Source organism: Lipophrys pholis, assembly GCF_963383615.2.
Source record: "Lipophrys pholis genome assembly, chromosome: 9".
NCBI classification, from domain to species: domain Eukaryota; kingdom Metazoa; phylum Chordata; class Actinopteri; order Blenniiformes; family Blenniidae; genus Lipophrys; species Lipophrys pholis.
In genome coordinates this window covers 23,298,668-23,319,738 of record NC_137639.1, presented here as the reverse complement: position 1 = coordinate 23,319,738, position 21,071 = coordinate 23,298,668, and the positions used below count along the sequence as shown (strand labels likewise).

The following is a 21,071-nucleotide window of genomic DNA, read 5'->3' as shown; positions in this document are numbered from 1 at the left end:
GCTGCTCGTCTTTTCTTTTTTTGTTCTTTCTTTTTTTTTTTTTGACGCGCACGCAAACCAACAGGTTGGGCGATTTTTTATTTTTTTTTAATCCAGTCACCATGGATTATTCCTCCTCATCTGCTGCTTATCTCCACTGACCGGATCAAAATGGGAGCCATCGATACATCACCGCTGACTGAGAGGGAAACGAACTGATCGCGTCAAGTGGAGCGCAGACGGAGGAAACATCTGCGGGGAGCGACGCGTGATTTCTCGAGAGGCGAGCGGAGGGAACCTGTGGAGGAACCTATATGAGAGGAGACCAAGCCGGGAGATGATGGCATGGCCGTGACAACATGAAAAAGAAAAAGTGTGGTGGACTGTTTTCATCCAGCCAGTGATTCAACACAACTACCCTGGGGGACAGGGAGTGAGAGAGAAGAGGTCGGAGGTAGGTAGAGAAACAGACAGGGAGGATGAGGAGGAGGAGGGGGGGGGGGGGGGGGGTGCTGAAGGTGTCTGGTTATATCATACTGAAAGTAGGTTATTGTTTTGGATCAATCGGACGCAGCCAACTTATAGTGAACTGAGGGTTTTTCACACAGACAACACTTGTCCTGCTTTCAAAATGGTTTAATTGACTGTGGGAATAAAATGCTCATCTTCTCTGAGCCTGATCTCATTTCCATGGTGTAAAGCCGGAGGATTTGCACCGTCCTCCTGGCTAACAAGAATGTAACACAGATGACATTTTATGGAATAGATTGCTGGGAGCATTGTGGGATGTGAGAGAACAAGAAGACGCTGGGAAACACACACACACACACACACACACACACACACACACACACACACACACACACACACACACACACACACACACACACACACGCAGGGAGAGAGAGAGAGACAGACTGGGCAGCTGACTCAAATGTGACTCAAGAAAAACATATTCCCCAATTATGACCACTTTTCTTCACTCTGTTGCCCCTACATGTCATACGTCTTCAGCTTTTTGGAGTTCAGTCTTCTCCCTCATTTGTTTTAACGGAACGTTATCCTCCACGCTGCTCATCCTCTTTCTGTCTGTCTTTTTATTATTACCATAATGATAAAGACTCAGTATTATCCATCATTATCTCGTGTCTCCTTTTACAGTACTTCTGCTTTTTGTGTGTGTTTGAACGTAGAGAGGCGGGTTGCCAGAGCTGTGACTATGGAGCCTCCCCCTTCTCTGAGCTTGGCTCTGCTAGGAGGAAGCGAGGACGAGGACCAGCGCTTCCTCCTTCCCCTGGGCAGTATCACACATCCCTCCACCGCCGGCAATCAGCCAGGATCAAACCACTCCAACCACATGGGAGGATCGAGCCTCGACCGTCTAAATGGCAGCACCCCATCTCAGTCGCCTGCCACGCCCAACCTGCCTCCATCGTCCCTTCCCAAGCTGCCCCTGTCCTCCTCTGGAGCGCAACCTCTGCCACCGCCCATCCCCAACGCCCTGCACCCCACCAGCACCCCGCTGTCTTCTTGCCTGGGCTCCCAGCACAGCCTGAGCGGGGACAACTCCCCAGTCTACAACGCCCTCTTCTACTCCTCCCACTCGCCCTCCATGGAGCGGGAGAGGGACCGGGAGCGCGACAGAGAGAGGGGCTGCAAACACAGGCAGGCCAGCCCTCTGGTTCACCGCAGGGACAGTAACCCCTTCACGGAGATTGCCATGAGCTCCTGTAAGTACACAGGTGGGGTCATGAAACCCCTGAGCCGCCTCAGCGCCTCCAGGAGAAACCTCATCGAATCAGACAGCAGCAGCGAAACCAAAGAGGGCGGTGTTTCAGCTGTTGCGGGGGCGACGGCCGCCGGGGGACACGAGCGACAACGCGAGCCCCCTCCTACCTACGCGATGACCCAGGCCTCCACCAATCAGCCCCCTGTCCAGAGTCCCCCAGAGATTGTCATTTCATCCAAAGAAGACTCGCCGTACCCCAGAAGTGGGTACGATATCACCGACTCCACATCCAATCAGATGTCCATCTACCATCAGAACCACGCGCTGGTGGAGAGCCGGCGGGCGCAGCCGGGGCGGGGGAGCCGGCAGGGAGGGGTCGGGGCGGTGGGCACAGGGGCCCGGGGCAGCACCTCCAAGGCTCCCAAACGAAAGAACCAAAACATTGGCTATAAACTGGGCCATCGCAGGGCACTGTTCGAGAAAAGGAAGCGGCTCAGCGACTACGCCCTCATCTTTGGGATGTTTGGCATCGTCGTCATGGTGATTGAGACAGAGCTGTCCTGGGGCGTGTACAGTAAGGTGAGCATATGAACCAGTGACACAAGCTGACACTTTCCAATGAGTTCAAAAGCATAAAATTCAGGGACTCCGCAGTTATGCAGCAGTTATGCAATACCTCTACTCCAGGAGAGGCCTAGCAAAGTTTCTCTAACCCTGATGATGACATGGCAGAATCAGCACTTATCTCTGCACATGCAGGAAAAGTTATACAATAAAGCATGCTTCGGCATACAAAGTGTAGGAAAATGGGAAGCAGAAAGCACACGGGGAGGGTTCACTCACTATCCAGTTGCATCATGGGAAGTGGGCTGTGCTGGTGAACCCTTGCAGAAGGTAAAAAGTCAAGTTATCTTGACCACTGCTGCTTATAAAACTTAAATGTGCCTCCAATAGTTCAGTATCTCCAAATAAGGGACATTAACACCACATAGGTCTTTTTTTATTATTATTATTTAAAGGTATGATTGTAAACTACAGGAGCTCTCCTTTGATAAAGCTAAATCATAGCTATATTAAATGAGCCGCTTTGTCCTCGTCTACCACTAGCTGGGATGTAAAAGCATAAATGTGTCCCATTGTGGCATTTTTGCTCCATTTCAGACTTGTACTTTTCTGATTAAAACAAGTGATGACAAATGGCAACTTAAAGATTTTAATCAGTGACATTAAGGTAACACACATGACCCCAAAGGTCAGAGAGATACTTCATCCAACAAGACAGTGGCCAAAAATAACCATTTGGCCACTAAATCCAGTATCGCTCCATCTCAACGAGTTTGACCTAAACTGTCCAAAAGTTGTTGACGTGCTGCGTTCACTGTAATGACCAAGCTGCCGCTTCTGGGTGACTTAATGCAGAGGACATGGGGGGGGGGGGGGGGGGGGGGGGGGGGGGGGGGCAGATTATCTGTAGGAGGCCGAGATCTCATTTGTCTGTGTAATGGGGAGTGTAATAAGCTGAATTGGCCCCTGGCTGCTTTTGTCTGTTTATTTTGGTTGTGTACGTCCATGTACGTGATTGTGTCGATGATCCTGGGAGCATCTCGCGCTCACCTTCCTGAGGGTACTTTCTTCTTTTTTGGGGGTCTGTTATATCACACAGGGATGCATTTCTTCAGTTAATAAGGTGGAAACGGCACATCCACCCCTGTAGCTTGTCATACATGGATCATTGATCATGGGAATGGGTGTGAGGGCTCATACCAGTGCAGACAATTACAGGTAGTCCATAAGACAGTTGGGTGTGTCTCGCATCCCTCCCACTCTCCTCCTCTGTCGGTACTCTGTGGTCTCTGTGGTTGGTTCTTGGTTTCTTTCTGTTACTGTCAGATCACGGAGGCTCTGTCTGCTCTCTGTTACCAGCTGTGTCTTTGCTTTTATTCCTCTTCGCCTCTGTCTTCATCTCACTATTCATTGTTTAAGATGTAGTGTCTTTTTTATTAATGAAAATTCATAGTCTGAATGTCTCTCACAGTCCCTCCTCGTCTCATTTCTTCCTTTCAGTCGGCCTGCCCTGCTTCTTGAAGGAGATGGCTGTCTTCTTTTCTCTCGCTCTGTCTGTCCTTTTTTCTATCTCAACTGCACGCCTGTCTCTTTAGTCCTTTTCTTTCGTTCGTTTTTTTCCCTCCCTTTCTCTCTCTCCCTCTGCTCCTCTGCTCTTGCAGTGGGCGTTGAACTGGGGGGGAGTGTGATCGGAAGAGAGAAGCGGCTGGGCAAGAATGAAAGTCTGTAGAAGGAGAGAAAAAATGAGAGGCGATAATGAAAAGCCTGATTTAGGTTCTTAAGTTACAATCAATGCAGCCCTCGTCTTGAATAGGCAGCGCTGTCTATCAATAAGGAGTGACATGCAAATTTGAGCTGGGTGAACACTGTGATTAGCAGAGCTCTTACTTTATTGATTAATCTATGACCATTACGATATCCTGTTAGGAACTGAAAATTAAAGTTAATCAAGAATTCGGGGTTTAAGGCGAGGATCCATTTGCAACGCTTTAAAATTCAGTTCAAAATCAAATTATAAATTCTCCTCTTTTCTTTTTATTCCGCTTCTGCATTTGGTTTCTGTCCAACAGACACCAACGTCCCATCAGACAACTCCAACTCTCACTTAGGTAATTGAGGTGGATGGCAGCCTGCTGGTTGTTGTGAAAAATGGATGGAGATCATGAGGATGAAAGAGAGATCGGAAAGGAAGATGAATGGGAAGATAGCGCAGAGAAAGGTGGAGAGGTTCAGGCAGCACTTTAAAACACTCTGGAAGTGAGGGGAGCCTTTGAATGATTTCATATATTGATTATTGATAATGATCGCACAACCCACACATGTGCTGTCTGCCTCCGCATACACAGGCTGTCTTTCTGAGTGGCTGTATTGTGTATTGACAGGCGTCAGTGCTGGTTTAAGAGTATATACCGTCATATATACGAGAAAGAGAAAGCTTTTATCAAATATAAGATATACTAGGGGTTGGGGTGTCTGCCTGAATCCCCGCCCCCCCCCCCCCCCCCCCCACCAAAAAATAAATACATGAGAAAAAGGACAATAAGTGAGATTCACATTTTAAAACTAAGATCTTTTCATTTTTGAAAGACATTCTTAGAAGGTAGTGCAAATGAAGTGAAGACAATTTCAATGATGAAATAAACCGACTGTAACAGGTATGGCAGTTACAGGATTATTCCATATATGCTGAACCGCCCCCATATTTAGCTTCCGCTTTACAAGTTAAAACCCAGAACTCTTTAGATTAAATCTCAGGTGAAGCTCAACTTTAACCACAATTTGCTATTCAAAGTGCACATGTGGGTCCTTTAACCGTAGCTTTTAAGTAAATGTCACTGTACATAGTGTGTGTGTGTGTGTGTGTGTGTGTGTGTGTGTGTGTGTGTGTGTGTGTGTGTGTGTGTGTGTATTTTCCACCAACGCTTGTGCTGGTTTTTTTTGTTTTTTTTTCTTCGAAGGTTCAGCTGCTCTATCTTGTTCCCAAAAATAGAGATGAAGAATAAGAATGGAACTAAACAGGGTGGGTTGGATTGTGTGGAGCGTGTGTGTGTTTCTGTGTGTGTTAGGAAGGATAAAGGGAAAAAGGTTAACAGCGGAGGACACCGTGTTCGTGACTGGAGCTAAAGTGAGTAAGCGTATGTATATTCATGTGCAAAAACAGTCCTGAAGCCCTTGTCATCACATACTGTAGCTGCAGCTCAGATTTTTATTCGTTGCTCTCATCCTGATCATTTCAGCCAGGTTAATGTCTACGGAGAAGGTCGCGTCTGATTTCATGAAGTTCACTTCTGTTCGCGGACAAAGTAAACGCTGCCATTCAGGGCAGTCAGCACTTTGAGCAGTAAATTCCTGTACTGTAAATATCTAGTCACAGTTGTCGGGCTGAGACGGATTATGCTGAGAGAATATTGGATGATGAAATAATTCATGAATGTGAAATAATTTAATTTGCTCTCAGGCAAAATGGTGACTTTTCCCACAAAAAGCTTCAAAGATGAAAGTGAACCGAGCTTTTTAAATTGCTATCATAACTTATCTTTTCTACTGTACCCGTTCAAAGTGTCAGCCCCTTTTAACTCTGCATGTCATGTGACCCCTTGTCACCATCACTATCACTGCTGCTGACCCGAGACCTCCACGCCACAGAATGTTAACAGCACTGTGTGGACAGTTCCTCTTAAAAGAGCTTCTATTATTGATTTTATTACAGTAGGAACAGGGGGTCCCTGTCTGACATGTGTCTCTATCTGAGAATAACTGAGGCCAGTGGGCGCTGGGGACGCTGCCATGTGGCCCGTGACCGTCAGATCAATAGATCATTTCACCGAGGCCCACGTAGGGGCCGCGCTCCACACCGTGTTGCAGGCTGCCACGGCTATTCTGAGGGAATTCACAGCTGTTGTATACTTCGGCTCTCACACTGTCACTGCACACACTTAGCACACGTGTGAGGCAGAGGGACGGGGTATCAAGTGCGAGCACGGACCCACTCACTGTCTGTTTCTCACCACAAGCATCAATGATTTCATTGATCAGCAGTAGGGACTCGCTCTCCTCCCCACCGTCCTATCCCTCCCTCGCAAGGGGTGGCTATGTTTCCTCTTTGGCTAGTCTTAAATATGCCTCCGTATCCCCAAGGGGGTCATTGCCATCTCAGAAGGCTTACGTCTTCCTCATTCCTCTAGCGCGACTGTCACCCCTCCTGCCGCCCCCGCCCTCGCTCATATATCTATGACATTTCTCGCAGACATTTACTGGCAGACCTTTCCGGACCTTTCTCTGCTCGGCCACTTACAGTGGCTGCGCGCTGCCTTTCCCACTGTACATGTGGATGATCAGGGAATTAAAATCGCCAACTGCCACCATATTCTCTGAAGGAGCTATCAGCCATCTCAGCACTTCTGTGCTGCTTTCCCCCTCTTCTTCTCCTCCTCCTCCTCCTCCTCCCTCTTCCTCCACCCCACACTCCCTTTATCTTCTAGATCACAGGCTTCTAAGGGACTGTAGATCCCACAGGTCTTGCTACTAACAGGTACAGATATGCTCATTTCCTTCAGTGTAACAAGGCTAGCCTACCAACTGTCAGTGTGTGTGACTGTGTTGGTACACATGGGTGTGTTAGGACTTGCATCATTCACCGGTAACACAATCATGTCACACAGTGCACGTTGTCTCCTCTGTGTATACGCGTCTGGAATGTGTGTCTTTATGTCTTCATGTATTCAGCACTGTCATGATACTGCCCATGGATGCACCTGCTAATGTGTGTGTGTGTTCACAGCTCCCTTTGTCTGGATTTAATGGAGTGTATTTGGCTGTAATGGTGTGTGTCAATGTAAAGTCGAGTGTGTGTGTGTGTGTTTATCCTGCTAAGGTGACATCGCTCCTCCGTCTACTGCCTGTTTCCCTGGAGACTGATTGCGAGGAGGCATCACTCTGACAGGGAGAGACCCTCAAGGCTAACTCATTACAGCATACTCACAGGCGCACGTGCAAACATACATTCGCATTTATATTCATTGATATTCACAACTGACGCATGTAGTGAGCGACTTATCACTACGAAGGGAGTGTGTGTCGGCAAGCGACGAGTATTTGCTTTAACATCTGTGGCAATAAGGGTGAGGTGGGGACAGTCAGCGGGAAACTCTCCTCTGCGAGTGCGTCTCCACCCATGTGCACGTATGTCTGCTCGCTAATTGAACGAAAAGAAGCTCAAAAACCCCATTATCTCCGCATGCTCTCCACCAAGCCTGTGATCAATACGCACTAATCACACACTTAAGCCCAGCTGGGTAAAAGAAAGAGGAAACACACGTGCACAAACTACATATCCACATAAAGCGCCACATGAGGGGTGTCAAATATGCAGCTCTTGGGGCAAAGAAAGAGGGTTTAATCAGGCCTGATTGACCTCGCAAAGATTTAAAACAATATATAACTGGTTAGCCGCACAGTGGCGTAGTTATTGGCGCTCGCCAAGGTACTGCGGTTTGAATGTGAGTGTGTGCGGTTGTGTGTTTCTCTGTTTGTCCTGTGATGGACTGGAGACCTGTCCAGGGAGTAACCTGACCTCGCCCATAGTTAGCAGGGATTTGCTCCACCCGATGAAGCGATATAGAAGATCGATGGATGATGCAGGCAAACTGCTTTTTTTTTTTTTTTTTCCCAATAAAAGTGACTGCTGTTATGAATTTGTCCACTTGATGCTGCGCAGTTTCAGAAAAAGTAGATTCTTAATGCAAAAGTAGGCCAGAAAATGTAGCAACACAATGCTGGAGGTGAAAGCTCGCCACATCTCTGGTGGTGAAATAGCAGTAACACGGCACATTACGGCACATCAGAGTTCAAATTGCACTTTTTTTTGTAATTATATTTTGTAAAAGGCCTGTTAACAAGGACAGTTTTATGATGCAGCTGTGAGCATGTCTAGGTTTATTTTACTGGTAAAGTTGAGAAGAAAAATGACTGTACGTGACCCCCTGAACCAAAATACATAAACAATGTAGTTCCCAATCATTCCACAAAGATAATACCATCAAAACAGTTTTCTTTCCTCCACCTTCTACTGCCTGTTAGTTGCATTTTCACACCAATAATTGCTCCGGTTTCTATTCCTGGGAGTTTTTGGAGGAATAGTTTGACATTATGAATAAAAACGCTTTCCGAGACTTGAAGATTTAGCTCCATAATTATAGCTAGTGGCACACTTATCAACACCTCTGTTGGAAAGACTACAACAGAGGCCATTTCTTATAGAACAGCAGTTTGCGTGTCTGCACGTCCATTTTCCAGCGGAGACGCTAAAGCGCAGGTGTTACTAAACGGCATTAACAGTGACTCTGTCTGTGCCGGGTGTCCCTGCGTGCGCCGACAGTGTGACAGTGAGTCTGCAATAGCAGCCCCCCGAAACTGAAGCAACTGAATGAAATTCAGCCGTTTATCACTTATTCAAATAATTACACCTGAGATCGCTGGTAACACTGCCGGTTGCTGGGCAACACCACTGTGACAAAAAAAAAAAGTGGGTCTTTTGTCATTCATCAAGAAACGAGTGGAGCAGGTAACTCCCCATCACACTGGACCCCCTCGTGTTTCCGTTCGCGTTGAAGTAACCCCTGAACGTGTGGGTGTTTGCGAGACGTCTTACATAACACACACTAAGCCACATTTCTATCCATACTGCTTGTAAGCTTTTAATTAATAACAATAACAAACACACTATTATTCAGTTTGCCCCCCAAAAAGGCTGCTTTAGTAAGAATCTATATCTCTCACTGTATTGCTGGTTCACACCTGTTGCATCCAGAGTCACTGGAAAGTAGGAAAGTTCCTGCTTTCTGGTGGGAAAATATCAACCACGATGCTATCAAACTGGAAACTCGCTGGTGGGAAATTGTGATGTTCAAAACATTTTCATTCATAGCCTGTGTGTTTGGAAAGCTAAATGAAACAAACCAAATATCTGGAAGGAACATCCATCAACAATATTGACTTTATCGCCATATTTACATCTGTGTGTTTACAAAATGATCTTTTATCTGCAGATTCTCATGGAATAGACTTGTGAGCAATTTGTTATTGTCATGTGAATGCTCCCAAGTGAAAAATGGCACTTTGTAACCTGGTAACTGAGCGAGTTTCCAGCTACTTGAGTGCAGTAGAAGTCTGATATATCATCTGCATTCTACGCGCCCTTTTGTTTTGGCTTCTCAGGAGTACTGATAAGCAAATTTGGCTTTTTTCTTTTTTGTTATTGTTGGAAAAATTATGTGGTTATGAAATAAATAATGTTCTGCTCATTTATGTGACTTGAGAGGCAGACACTCAAACATAAAGAAGGGAAGATGTTCACAAACCTCTTAAATCTTAGCTTTTATTACATTCAAAATGGTCAAAATTATTACATTACTGATAATTATTATGTTATTAGCCATTATTACATAATTGGTGTGGGCTTGAGATTGATTAATGTCTCTTACCTGTAGATTTGATTATGTGTGTGTGTGTGATTGTTGGTTTATTTGTGTTTGGCCTGTGATGGAATGGTCACCTGTTTCCTGTGTCCTTTGCCTTTTAGCTAGAAGGTTGGATGGATGGTTGCAAACGCATTAGTACCATATCAGGTGCAGTGTGTAGCTGTGTGTGTATGCACATGTTCTTGTGCTGTTTGCAGACCTGCAGCTGTCTGCTTCCACATCTGTATGCACTTTCCTTCATCATTACAGTTTTCAATTTAAGTGTCTGTGCATTCATGCAGACTGGCAGACACTTAAGCCAGAGATGACAGCCACTGAAAACTAATGTACTCCTTCCAGCCAATTAGAATCGAGAATTCACAGTGATTGTGCTATGAAAAATGCCAAAATGAACAGAAGGCAGTATGGAGGCACGTATTCTTCCCTCACAGATGAGTTATTCCGCATAAATGTGAAGGGAGTGAAGTGGAAACAGGCTGAAGCAAAATGCAGTGTAATGGACAGAATTGTGGAAAAAAATATGAATGGTCGACAGATGGCTGGGGGTAAATGCAGAGTAAAGAGACGACGATGTAAACTCGAGGCGAGTCACATTTCAGCTCACCACTGTGACTGTGTTTAAACAGATATGCTGCTCAAAGCCAAGGCTGGAACCTGCATTTTTCTCATTAGCACAACAGTGTTGGCTTCCTTTGCTCGTAGTTTGCTTCAGTGAGTACAAATGAGATGTTAGCAGTGAAGAGAGAGAGAGAGAGAGAGAGAGAGAGAGAGAGAGAGAGAGAGAGAGAGAGAGAGAGAGAGAGAGAGAGAAAGGATAAGAGCGCACAAGCAAATAAAGACCCAAAAGACAGCTCGGGCTTTGGGCAAGCTGATAGAGGAAATCATGTGAGCCAAAGCTAGATGGTATTTTCTCAGCGTTGTGCAGTGGCCCATAACCACACTTTAAGAGCAACAAATGTGAGCAGGCCCATATGTGTTTGTGCAACTTTGAGTATTATACTGAGGGTGAAAAGAGTAGACAGTCACATAAACAGTCCTCTTCTATTTTGATAATTACTGGGAATAATTTTCTTAACCAATGAGGTTGTCAGCAAGGATTAGCACACAGTGTGTGTGTGCAGGTGTGTGTGTGTGTTTGTGTGTGTGCGAGTCAGTGCTTGTCAGTGTTTAATGTTGAATTAATACCATTAAGGCCATGAAGCATCAACAGAGACCCTAAATAAACACAATAACACAATCACACACTCTATTTTCCAGAAGGGTGACTTGCAATATATATTCATGAACCCAAAAATGCAATGTGGATTCTGCTTAATAACTTTGTGCAGGAAAGGGGCTGAGCATTGTGTCTAAACTCTGAGTGCACACTCCGATTAAGACCGTGTTTGGTGTTGAATGCTTAAACGTATCCTCCTTAACCACTGATATATCTGATCTGAACCAGCAGCTCAACTTTTCTCCTGCAGACGGCGTTGGGCCGTTGTGCATTATATGACCTTGTGTATCTTGAGAATGAATATGCTTTGGGTTTTTGTGGGTTTTATTCTGCAATTCAAAGCAGAGTCCTTGAGCTGATATGAACAAATGACTCAGTTGAGCGAGTACAGCTTCTACTAAACAAAACACCGGATGCAACATTTTTTCAGCCTGTAAAATAAGTGAAAATAAGTCTTCTTTTTTTTTGTTGTTTTGTTTTGTTTTGTGTTTTTTTTCTTGATTTAATAAAAAAAGTATTATTTTGAACAGTTGGTATTCAATCTCTGTTTTTATGCAAATGCTGGACAGGTTGTCGAAGCTTTTGCGTACTGACACTGAATGAAAAGTTAACAAATTACGCCATCAAGTAGATTAAATATTAAAACATGGAATAAAAAAACTGCATAATTTTGTTGATAGCTTTTGTCATTTAGGGAAAAACAGAAGTAATTTACTTTGCTGAAAGAAAAAAAAAAGAAAAAATTATATGTGACACGCTTCCGTGGGAACTGTGAGTCCCACCAGCATATCAGCCAGTTTGAAGATGTTGGAGTCGATTATCCATGTGACTTTGTTGTAAAAAAATAGAAACCTTCAAAGAGAAACACCTGTCTTGTTTTTTTCATAGGACCATAAAATGCAAAACCTGCTAATGGTCGATACCTGAAGTTATGCATACTTCTGTTGAATACAGTTTCTGTGATGACAGCATCTTGCTCTTCGTGGTCTTTCCTGCCTTCAGGGGTCACCACATCTGCTTCCATCTTATCCCATCACCTGCCTCCTCTACTGCTACACCAATTCATCTCACTTCCATTAACCTGAGGCATTTCTACACTCACTGTTCCATTTCTCTTTTTATGTGATAGTGAAAGATGAAAAAAGTATTTTGACGTGGAAACACATTCACATTCTAGTTCCTGGTAGTCATGGTGCCATTAATGAAGACGGGGTGGGGCAATGAATCACGATGAAGAAGCAATAAGAAAAGTTTAAATAGTAATATAGAATTTAAGTTGAAGTTCAAATAAAGTCCACCTTGAATATAGTCCATATTTTATGAAAAGACACCATTTTGATGTAAATATAATGAAGACAAACTAATTATAAAATAAGCAAAATGAACTGTAAATGAAAGTTTGACAGGCCGATATGACTTTCACTCTTGATGACTGGGAGTCTCACTTGGATTTGAAATACATGTATTGTACTTAGTGGCTTTAATCAACATGTAAAAAATTAAAACGCAAAAGAGAAGATGGAGCAGCAAAATGCAGCCTGCTGATAAAAAATTATTTGGCTATCACTGTACAAAAGTAACAAGTTTATGTTAATCCATGAGCAGCGTACAAACAGTAATGGCCGACGTCTTGTGCGAGAGGCTTTTACCACCACTAGTTTTCAAAGTTGTTACCAAATACAGGCTGATATAATGGGACCGGGAGAGAAAAACAATCCACGCCAGACTGTTAATGAGCTTATTAGTTGTAGCTGAAGAATATAATTTCCTCCCGTTGTATTGGTTCCGACGTAGGCCTAAAAGTTGGTGTTCACATTTTTCATTCAGGTTGGCATAAAGAGCAACTTCCTGCTTTTTTTTCTCACGAAAGCTGATTAAAAAAAAATGGAGGCAATTTCGGCGGTAATTATTCCTGGGAAGGATGTGTAAAAATAAATAAATAACGCTATGGACTGAAATCACCCCCGTGAAATAAATCTGCCCACGTGTGGCTGGAAATGTTTTCGGTCATAAACCAAAATACTTCATAAACAATGAACACAGACCTGATGACTGTGATCTGTGGAAGTGAAGGGACGACCTCTGAGGACCACGAACGTTACATTTCATAGCCACTGGTTTGATAGTTAAGACTAGAAAATGAAAACCCTGCGGCCAAATGAAGAGAAACTTGATCTCAGTAGATTTCATTGCGAGCCAAAAATGTCACTTTGCCAGTGACAGTACACAGAAAGTCCACATGCAGCATGTGTGTTCTGAACCTAATCGCAAATCAGTGTGAGTAGTTGTCCATTTTCAGCCCGGACCAGAGTTGCCGTCCAATTGACGGACAGAACAACGTCCCTGCAGCCCAGCTTGTGCTCTGTCTCCTGGGACGGCAGTGTCACTAAAAATTAACGTGGCTCTTGATTCCTTGATGCATGAAGAAAATTGATGATGTGTGCAAAGGGTAACAGCAGCTGAAGAGGAGTGACATTTTATCCACTATTTCTTTTTTTTCTTCGCCCCCCTCAAATGAACCATATCGCTGAAGCAGGGGAAAGAAAGGCAATCACCAGTACCTAAATGGTTAATTTTTGTTCTTATAGTCTTTTAAGTGTGTTCCTCCAGTGAGAGTTACCTGTGTGAAGCATCAGCCTTGTTGCTATAGTTACCTGCAGTTTAATATACCTCGTGCACTGATTCCCAATTGTGATTAAATCACTGACCTGAACTACAATTTAGTCTGTCTTCTTGTCCCATGGTTCTTGTATGGGGTTGTGCAAACATCCAGCATATTAGGAAAGAATGTGTATATGTTTTATATATAGCGTGTGTAGGACTTGTTTGTTTATTATTCAATTGTGCCACCTGAAATCAATTTTTCAATCACTTTTGCACCACATTTTTCTACCGCAAAGGGAAATCTAGTTACCGAATAAAATAAATAAATTTAAAAAAACACCTCTTAAACAGCACAGAGGAAATAAATCCTATACAATTCTTCCTTATAATTTCATCTTGTAGAACCAATACGTAGTTATATGAGGTTTCCTGTGTAAATGGACTAATGTACGAATGTGTTTGTGTATACCTTGGCAAAGTGTTGTGGTGCCGTGAGTGTGTGAGGTGATGGGGTTAAAGAAGCCACTGAAGTGCTATGAGCTGTATTGATTGGAAGTTCCCCAGTGCATTGATTATAGGCCTTATGAAACCAGACAAGCAGAGGACTTAAAACTCCACCGCAGAGAGATATTGATGGGTGGAATACTACCGTTCGGCTTCAGTTCAGCCTTTGAAACTCTGTTTTTGTAAATGTTATTGTGTTTCATCTGTGCTCGGGCTGTGCAGCTGCCTTCAGCTGCCTGGATGGTTCAGCTCGACTCTACCCATCGCTTTGGGTTTTCCTATCTGACAGAGGTTGCCTGCAGGATCTGGTATTTCTTTGGTTTCGCCTCTGTCAGAGCTTCCAGCGAGCTGGGCTGATGAGATGACGTGGAAACACTGCGGAGCGCTGATTAGTCAGAGAGATGTGTCACTTGAATCATTGCGGCAGCATCGCTGCATGACATCAGATCCCCTGAACAACGTCGGATAGGAGAGTCTCTGAGATTTCTCAGTCAAAGAAGCTGCTAACCCGCAAGAACAAGCTGTGGTTAGTTAAAGTTCCTCTTGTTGTTCCCTCACTGTCTGTGTGAAGATGACAGCGTGGGCCTTTCATGTGGCATCACTGTCACGACGAGCTGCGAGGAAGGCCACTGTCCGCCGTAGGAAACACAATCCAGAAGAGTATCCGGCTCCAAAAGGGAGTCGAGAAATGACGAGTTGAGTTATATCTTGTTAAAAAAGCGAGATAATAATGTCTTTCTAGCAGGGGAGTGACAGCTGGTGTCGCTAGTGAGACACCAGGAACGCAGCGATTAATTAAATAAGTCGCGTGTCACTCCAACTCCACCATTTTTAACAGTGGTGTGCTAGTAACCGTTTATTGTTCGGAAATCGTAAATCCAGTCCCTGAGGTGGTTGTTCGCTTTAGTGTTAACCGATGTTAACGATGTTTTAACAGCCCCGATATAAACAATGGCTGTCCTTCATAAGAGCTATCTGCTGCTGTTTGGTAAAATATGTGAGCTATTTTGTTGCTGCTTTTTCTCATTTATTCATCTGTACTGCATGACTGGTGAAACCTGTGCCCCTCTGTGTGTGCAGACGATAATCCCAGACTTTAATAGTGACAGATTAACTCAAACAGGCCAAATTATCATCTGCACCGCTGTTGGACTTTCAACTAAGAGATGAAACTTCAACCGAACTTGATGGATGAACCAGTCTTCAGACTGACCCACAGAGTGCCGACAGCTCAGCTGATGTGTCACAACAATACAACAACATGCACACTATGAAGGCAGCCTAAATAAGAGAGACAGCAGAAGTTACTGTTACAAATAGACATTTGGTTTTAAGTAACTGCTGGAGCGCTTCTGGAAACAGAACAATCAAGACCCTTTCAAGATTGTGTCGTTTCCCATCATTTTCACATTGTGAACATGAAACCAAATCATGCAGAATTCACTCTGAATTGTCCAGTATAACCTGTATTTGTGCTGCTTCTTTGTGATGATAAGTGTGTCACTTCTATCTCTGCAGAGCTCCATGTATTCACTGGCTCTGAAGTGTCTGATCAGCCTGTCCACAGTCATCCTGCTGGGGCTCATCATCGCCTACCATGCTCGGGAAGTCCAGGTAAAAAAAAATTAAAAATGCACGATTGTGTGTTCTTATATCCACACAGGTGCATGCCAGGACAAAACACATTTTAAAACATTCCACTCTAAACACAGTAAACACAGCTTGACATAGTCAGACTGCGATTTCTTTCATCTTTTCCCTTCATGCCTTATTCCCTGTACTTTATTTACCAAACATTAAAAATATTAAGGAACAAGTCAAATTTTAAACTAATATTTATTCCATTATGAGAAACTGTTTAGAATTTAGTTGATTTTAAATCTAATGAAGACAAATTTGAATGACAAAATAATAACAGATAAACAACCATGCATGTAACATTACAGTTGTAGACTTATATATGTATATTTGACATGTACTTTTCTCGGACTTTACCTTCAGATTCAACCAATAATATGAGTACAGTAGTAGGTTATTTTATTTAGAGCCTATATAACTTATAGCAAGACATTTCCCAACATATAACATATTGAATTGTTTATTTTTCTGTGCTTATGCTCAAACATAAGCGGGAGCCCTTCTGCCCATATGGTATCGGCTGTGTTTCCGTCCCTGAGGCTCCTGATATAGACCAGGGGACCCAGGTGTGTGCCGACTCCATCCGATTAATGACATTAATGAGAGTCTTACTGGGATCGACAGAACAGTCTGCATGGCTTTGCATCAAGCAGGTACACACTGAATGTTAACTACACATTCAGCCAGTAACAATCCTGTCATTCGATAGACACGCACAAACACGCAAGCAGTCGCAGACAAACACACACACACACACAAACACACACACACACACACACACACACACACACACACACACACACACACACACACACACACACACACACACACACACACACACACACACACACACACACACACACACACACACAGCCTCAACCTCTTGTAAGGCTGAAACAATCAATCAGAAATGCCTTCACGCTTCGTAATATCTGTTTTGCTGTTTGTCATTTCGCTAATACAATGGTACCACGCTCATTTAGCGAGCGTTTTCATCTGGAGCCATTTGCAATCGATGCACATTGACTATTTATGGGAGCCTTGCGGGAATCGGGCCCAACGAGTGCCCCCACGCCAGCCATTACACCCACCAGCTAAAGCACAGAGCCACACTCATTCATCCAACTACATATTAGTTTAATGCTGTGATTCCACACACACACACACACACACACACACACACACACACACACACACACACACACACACACACACACACACACACACACACACACACACACACACACACACACACACACACACACACCCGTCTACCCCCACCCTACATCACGACTTGGACGTTTCTAGAAATGTCTATTAAAGTTCCAGCGGGTTTGTGATGTTCATTCCGTTGAATTCAGCTCTGAGGTTCAGGCTTTCTTTTTGTGGATCAATAACCAGACAGTGATTGCTTATTCACTGTCATACACACGGGCTGATAGACTAGCAATCACGTTATAATTCACAGGACCTGTGTATTGAAATCCACCGCAAAAAAAAATTTAAAATAGGAGCTGACTCGGTGTGTGCACAAGCGGCACACGTTCATGTGTTTCCTGTCTATAGTCGAGCATCCATTGATAAATAAGATGCTCTTGTTACTGCTCGCAAGTTTGATGTCACATTCACATACAGAGTCGGTCGTCCGCCCACGCACACTGTGAAAGCTGCACGTGACGAGCACGTTAATACCAGCGGGAGAAGATCAAGAGTAGAGACTTACTTGTAAGGCTGAGAGAGAGAAGAGAGAGAGAGAGAGAGAGAGAGAGAGAGAGAGAGAGAGATGTTGGGTGATAAAAGTGGTCTTCTGTTAATCTACTCGGAGAATAAATCCTTTTGATTAAATTAGCAGTTTGGAGAGGATACTTTCAGACGTGTGAGCAGGTATCACTGCAGGACGGGGGAGGTGAGAACTGGATTATTATCAAGAATATACTGAAAAGATGGAGATCATTTAAAAGCCTTTCCATACTTTGAGTCCATGGTTTTACACATTCAGTCTTGTTCTCTTCCTATTTGTGTTGGTTATAATGACACCTTGATCACTAAAATGACTGAAATCCATGAGCACAGCATCATGGAAGTGATATGACGTTGTGTTCATGTAACTGGGAGCTGGGATGGTTTACAGCTGCCAAAGTCACATATCATTTTTCTTTCATTTTCAAAATTGTGTCGTTTTGAAAGTATACTGCATAGAAACTCAATTTATCACGATTCAATCAGTATTTTGCGATATAGTACATTGCACATGCTGATTTTGTGAATGATGATAACTTTGCAATATGCTGTGCAGCGCTAGTGTGCGCACATATGATGTGTGGTCAGTTATTCCCAAGTAGTAAGCACATTAACAATAAACCTAAAAAAGTTTACAGTTTCTCTTCATGTGTGACACGTTATTAAAATGTTTGCATCATTTCTACGGGTCAGCCTCCTACACTCGGTGTTGTGATTAGCAGTAGGAAAAGAATGCTACATAATGAGCTGGAACGATCCTTTAAATAAATGAAAGATGCAAGAAATAAACGATCTAAACAAAAAGGTAAATTATTCTGCTGTAACCGTGTTGACATAGTGAGGGTTTTTCATATAGTGCTCTACATGCGTGAGAAAACGGCTTTCATGTACGGCTCCACCTGAAACCATACATGTCTCATTGCATGCATGCTGGTTTCATAAATCAGCACCTGCGTTTTGGCATCAGCTCTGTTTACTTAAATGCATGAGCAGCATAAAAACTGGCTTATTTGTCTATGGATCGTTATTGTTGGATGGTCTAAATACACACACACACACGCACGCACGCACGCACGCACGCACGCACGCACGCACGCACGCACACACACACACACACACGCACGCACACACTCACCATGAGGAGCAGTGCTGTGCTAAATGAAAGGCGTTGTTCAATAAAGATCTCACCCTCAGATTATGACACTCTGCCGGAGCATTTTGCCCAGCATGTAACAGGATATTACATGCACGCACACACACCAACACATGGCACACACGCACACACACACACACACACACACATATATATATATATATATATACATATATACACACACACACACATATATTTATATATATATACACACATATATTTATATACATATATACACACACACATATATATTTATATATATATATATATATGTGTGTGTGTGTGTGTATATATATATATACACACACACACACACATTGGTGAGGCAGACTCTTCACATCAGAGTGATGTTATCGAGTTTAGCAGGCATTTATACCATCTTTCTCTTTCTTCCACTGATCCTCATTTCTCCCTCTTTCTCGAACTCTTTCACCCCACAGTACTTTTTTTTGTTGTTTTCCACCATCAGAATGTTCTTCTTTGTCTTTCTTTCTTCTGTCTCTCTCCCCCTGCCTCTCCGTCATTATCACATTAGATCTGTCTGGCTTCTTTTCCACTGGGCCTCAATTCAATTTTGTTGTTGAGTTTCACATCCTTTCCTCCAGACTCCTTTTCTCTGTGTTGAACAGCATTCAGCTTCTCACCTATTCACCCTGTTGTACCTTATCACTCAATCCACCTTTCTCTCCATCAAAAACAATACCTCTATCCTGTCCACATTTGACCTTGATTTTCTCTACTGTAGTCTGCTGGTATTTTTGGGGGGGAAGTTTCTCTCCTCGTCCTCCTGCCGTTACTTTCACTGTCTCGACTGACCTATCAGGGGACGACAGAACCAAACTTAACTGTGCTCAGCATGAAACAAGGAAAAACAAAACATCCAGACTACAGTGTAATTTACAGGTCATCATCACGGATTACAAATACTCCTCTTATTCAATGCCACTAAAGAAAAGAGCTTTTATTATTTCCTGACAGTGGTGATTTTGTAAGTTATGAAAGCAAACAGGGACAGGAAGCAGAGGTGGATTCCCAGTCGGACGAAGCAAGCTTTTAGACGTGCCACCAAGTTATTCTCTACACCTTTCAGGTGTACTCAGGGTGAGATTTGCTCAACGGAACGGGTGAATTTTCCCTCCTCTGGTTTGACTGAATTATTGTTATGGCAGAAAATTGTATCTCCCACTACTACCTGTTACTTTCATGATTGTGCAGTAAAGCTGTTTATGGATGGATGGATGGATGGATGGATGGATGGATGGATGGATGGATGGATGGATGGATGGATGGATGGATGGATGAATGGATGGATGGATGATGGATGGATGGACAGGACTTGTACTCTGGCTTCTGTCTTCAGCTGGTTTTCTCTTAAGGTGGAAACTATATTGTTTTCAGAATCACGTTTTATTATTTTCTTTAGCTCACAGTGGGATCGTTCATTGTGTTTTAAACTTGCTCAATTTGTTTCCCTGTATGTCAAGATAACCTCAGGCAAAGTAGTATTATTTAATTACTGGAGCACCGTAAGGCTGTAACTAACAATTAGATTTATAATCAACATCTGAACAATATGCTCTTAAATAATTTAATGATTAGCATTTTTAGATTGGTTTGTTTTGTTCTTCCAGAAAAAAAAAAAAAGAAAAATATACGTAAAATAAATAAATAAATAAATCACAGTTTGAGAAACTGGTACCAGGGAATTGTCAATCATCTCAATAAATAATCATTTCTGCTCGAGTGTTGTTGTTTTTTTGGGGGGTGCTTTGGGAAAAATGTTGGCTCAACATGAATTTTTCACCCTGGGGCCCCGGAGGAGGTAAATCCAAGAAACACAAATGTTTGTGTGTTTCGAGTGGTTTTGTCGTGCTGGGGCTCCAATGAGAAGTGACAGGGAGGAGAGACAGGGAGCTGACATGAGAAGTGTTCGATCTGAAGTGGGAACCTTGCAGTTTTGTGCTCAGTCAGCTGAGCCACACTTGACAGTCGTGGGCTTGTTTCTTTCATTTAATATCCACCAAACAGGAACGTTGAAACCAAAACCGTCCAAGAAAGAAAAAAGAAAAGGAAAAAAAACTTGAACTGAAATGCTGCTGCCTCAGGATTCCACTGTGTGCTCGGATTAAATTAGTACAGTACAAATTAGCCTGCTCGCACACAGAAAAACTGCCAACCATCCTGTGATATTTGCTGTTAAACACCCCAATGTTTTATTTTCGCAGTCATCAATCATCCAACAGCTTTTTGGAGACAATTTCAGATTCTTTCCACTGATTTGGCGACTTAATGTTGTCCTGATTGTTCTCACGTAGTTTAATAAATAAATGAGCTTTTTCAACCTCTTTTAAACTGTCTGTGAGACAGATAACAGACACCATTTTAAAACTATATGCACACACATTTTATGATGTTATAGATCTGTTTTAGCATTAACCTTAATATCAACTTCAGAGTAGATTGTAT

The 21,071-nt window shown here is 43.2% G+C and overlaps 1 protein-coding gene across 1 annotated transcript in view; it reads left to right on the top strand.

Moving 5' to 3' along the window:
- Window positions 1-347: 347 nt before the first annotated feature.
- kcnn3 (potassium intermediate/small conductance calcium-activated channel, subfamily N, member 3) overlaps window positions 348-21,071 on the top strand; it is a 52,327-nt gene continuing 31,603 nt past the window's right edge. Inside the window, exons 1-3 of the mRNA XM_080470893.1 lie at window positions 348-433; window positions 1,173-2,287; window positions 15,593-15,688. Coding sequence (XP_080327019.1) covers window positions 1,199-2,287; window positions 15,593-15,688 — 1,185 coding nt within the window. The 5' untranslated portion in view covers window positions 348-433; window positions 1,173-1,198. The remainder of the gene's footprint in view (window positions 434-1,172; window positions 2,288-15,592; window positions 15,689-21,071) is intronic.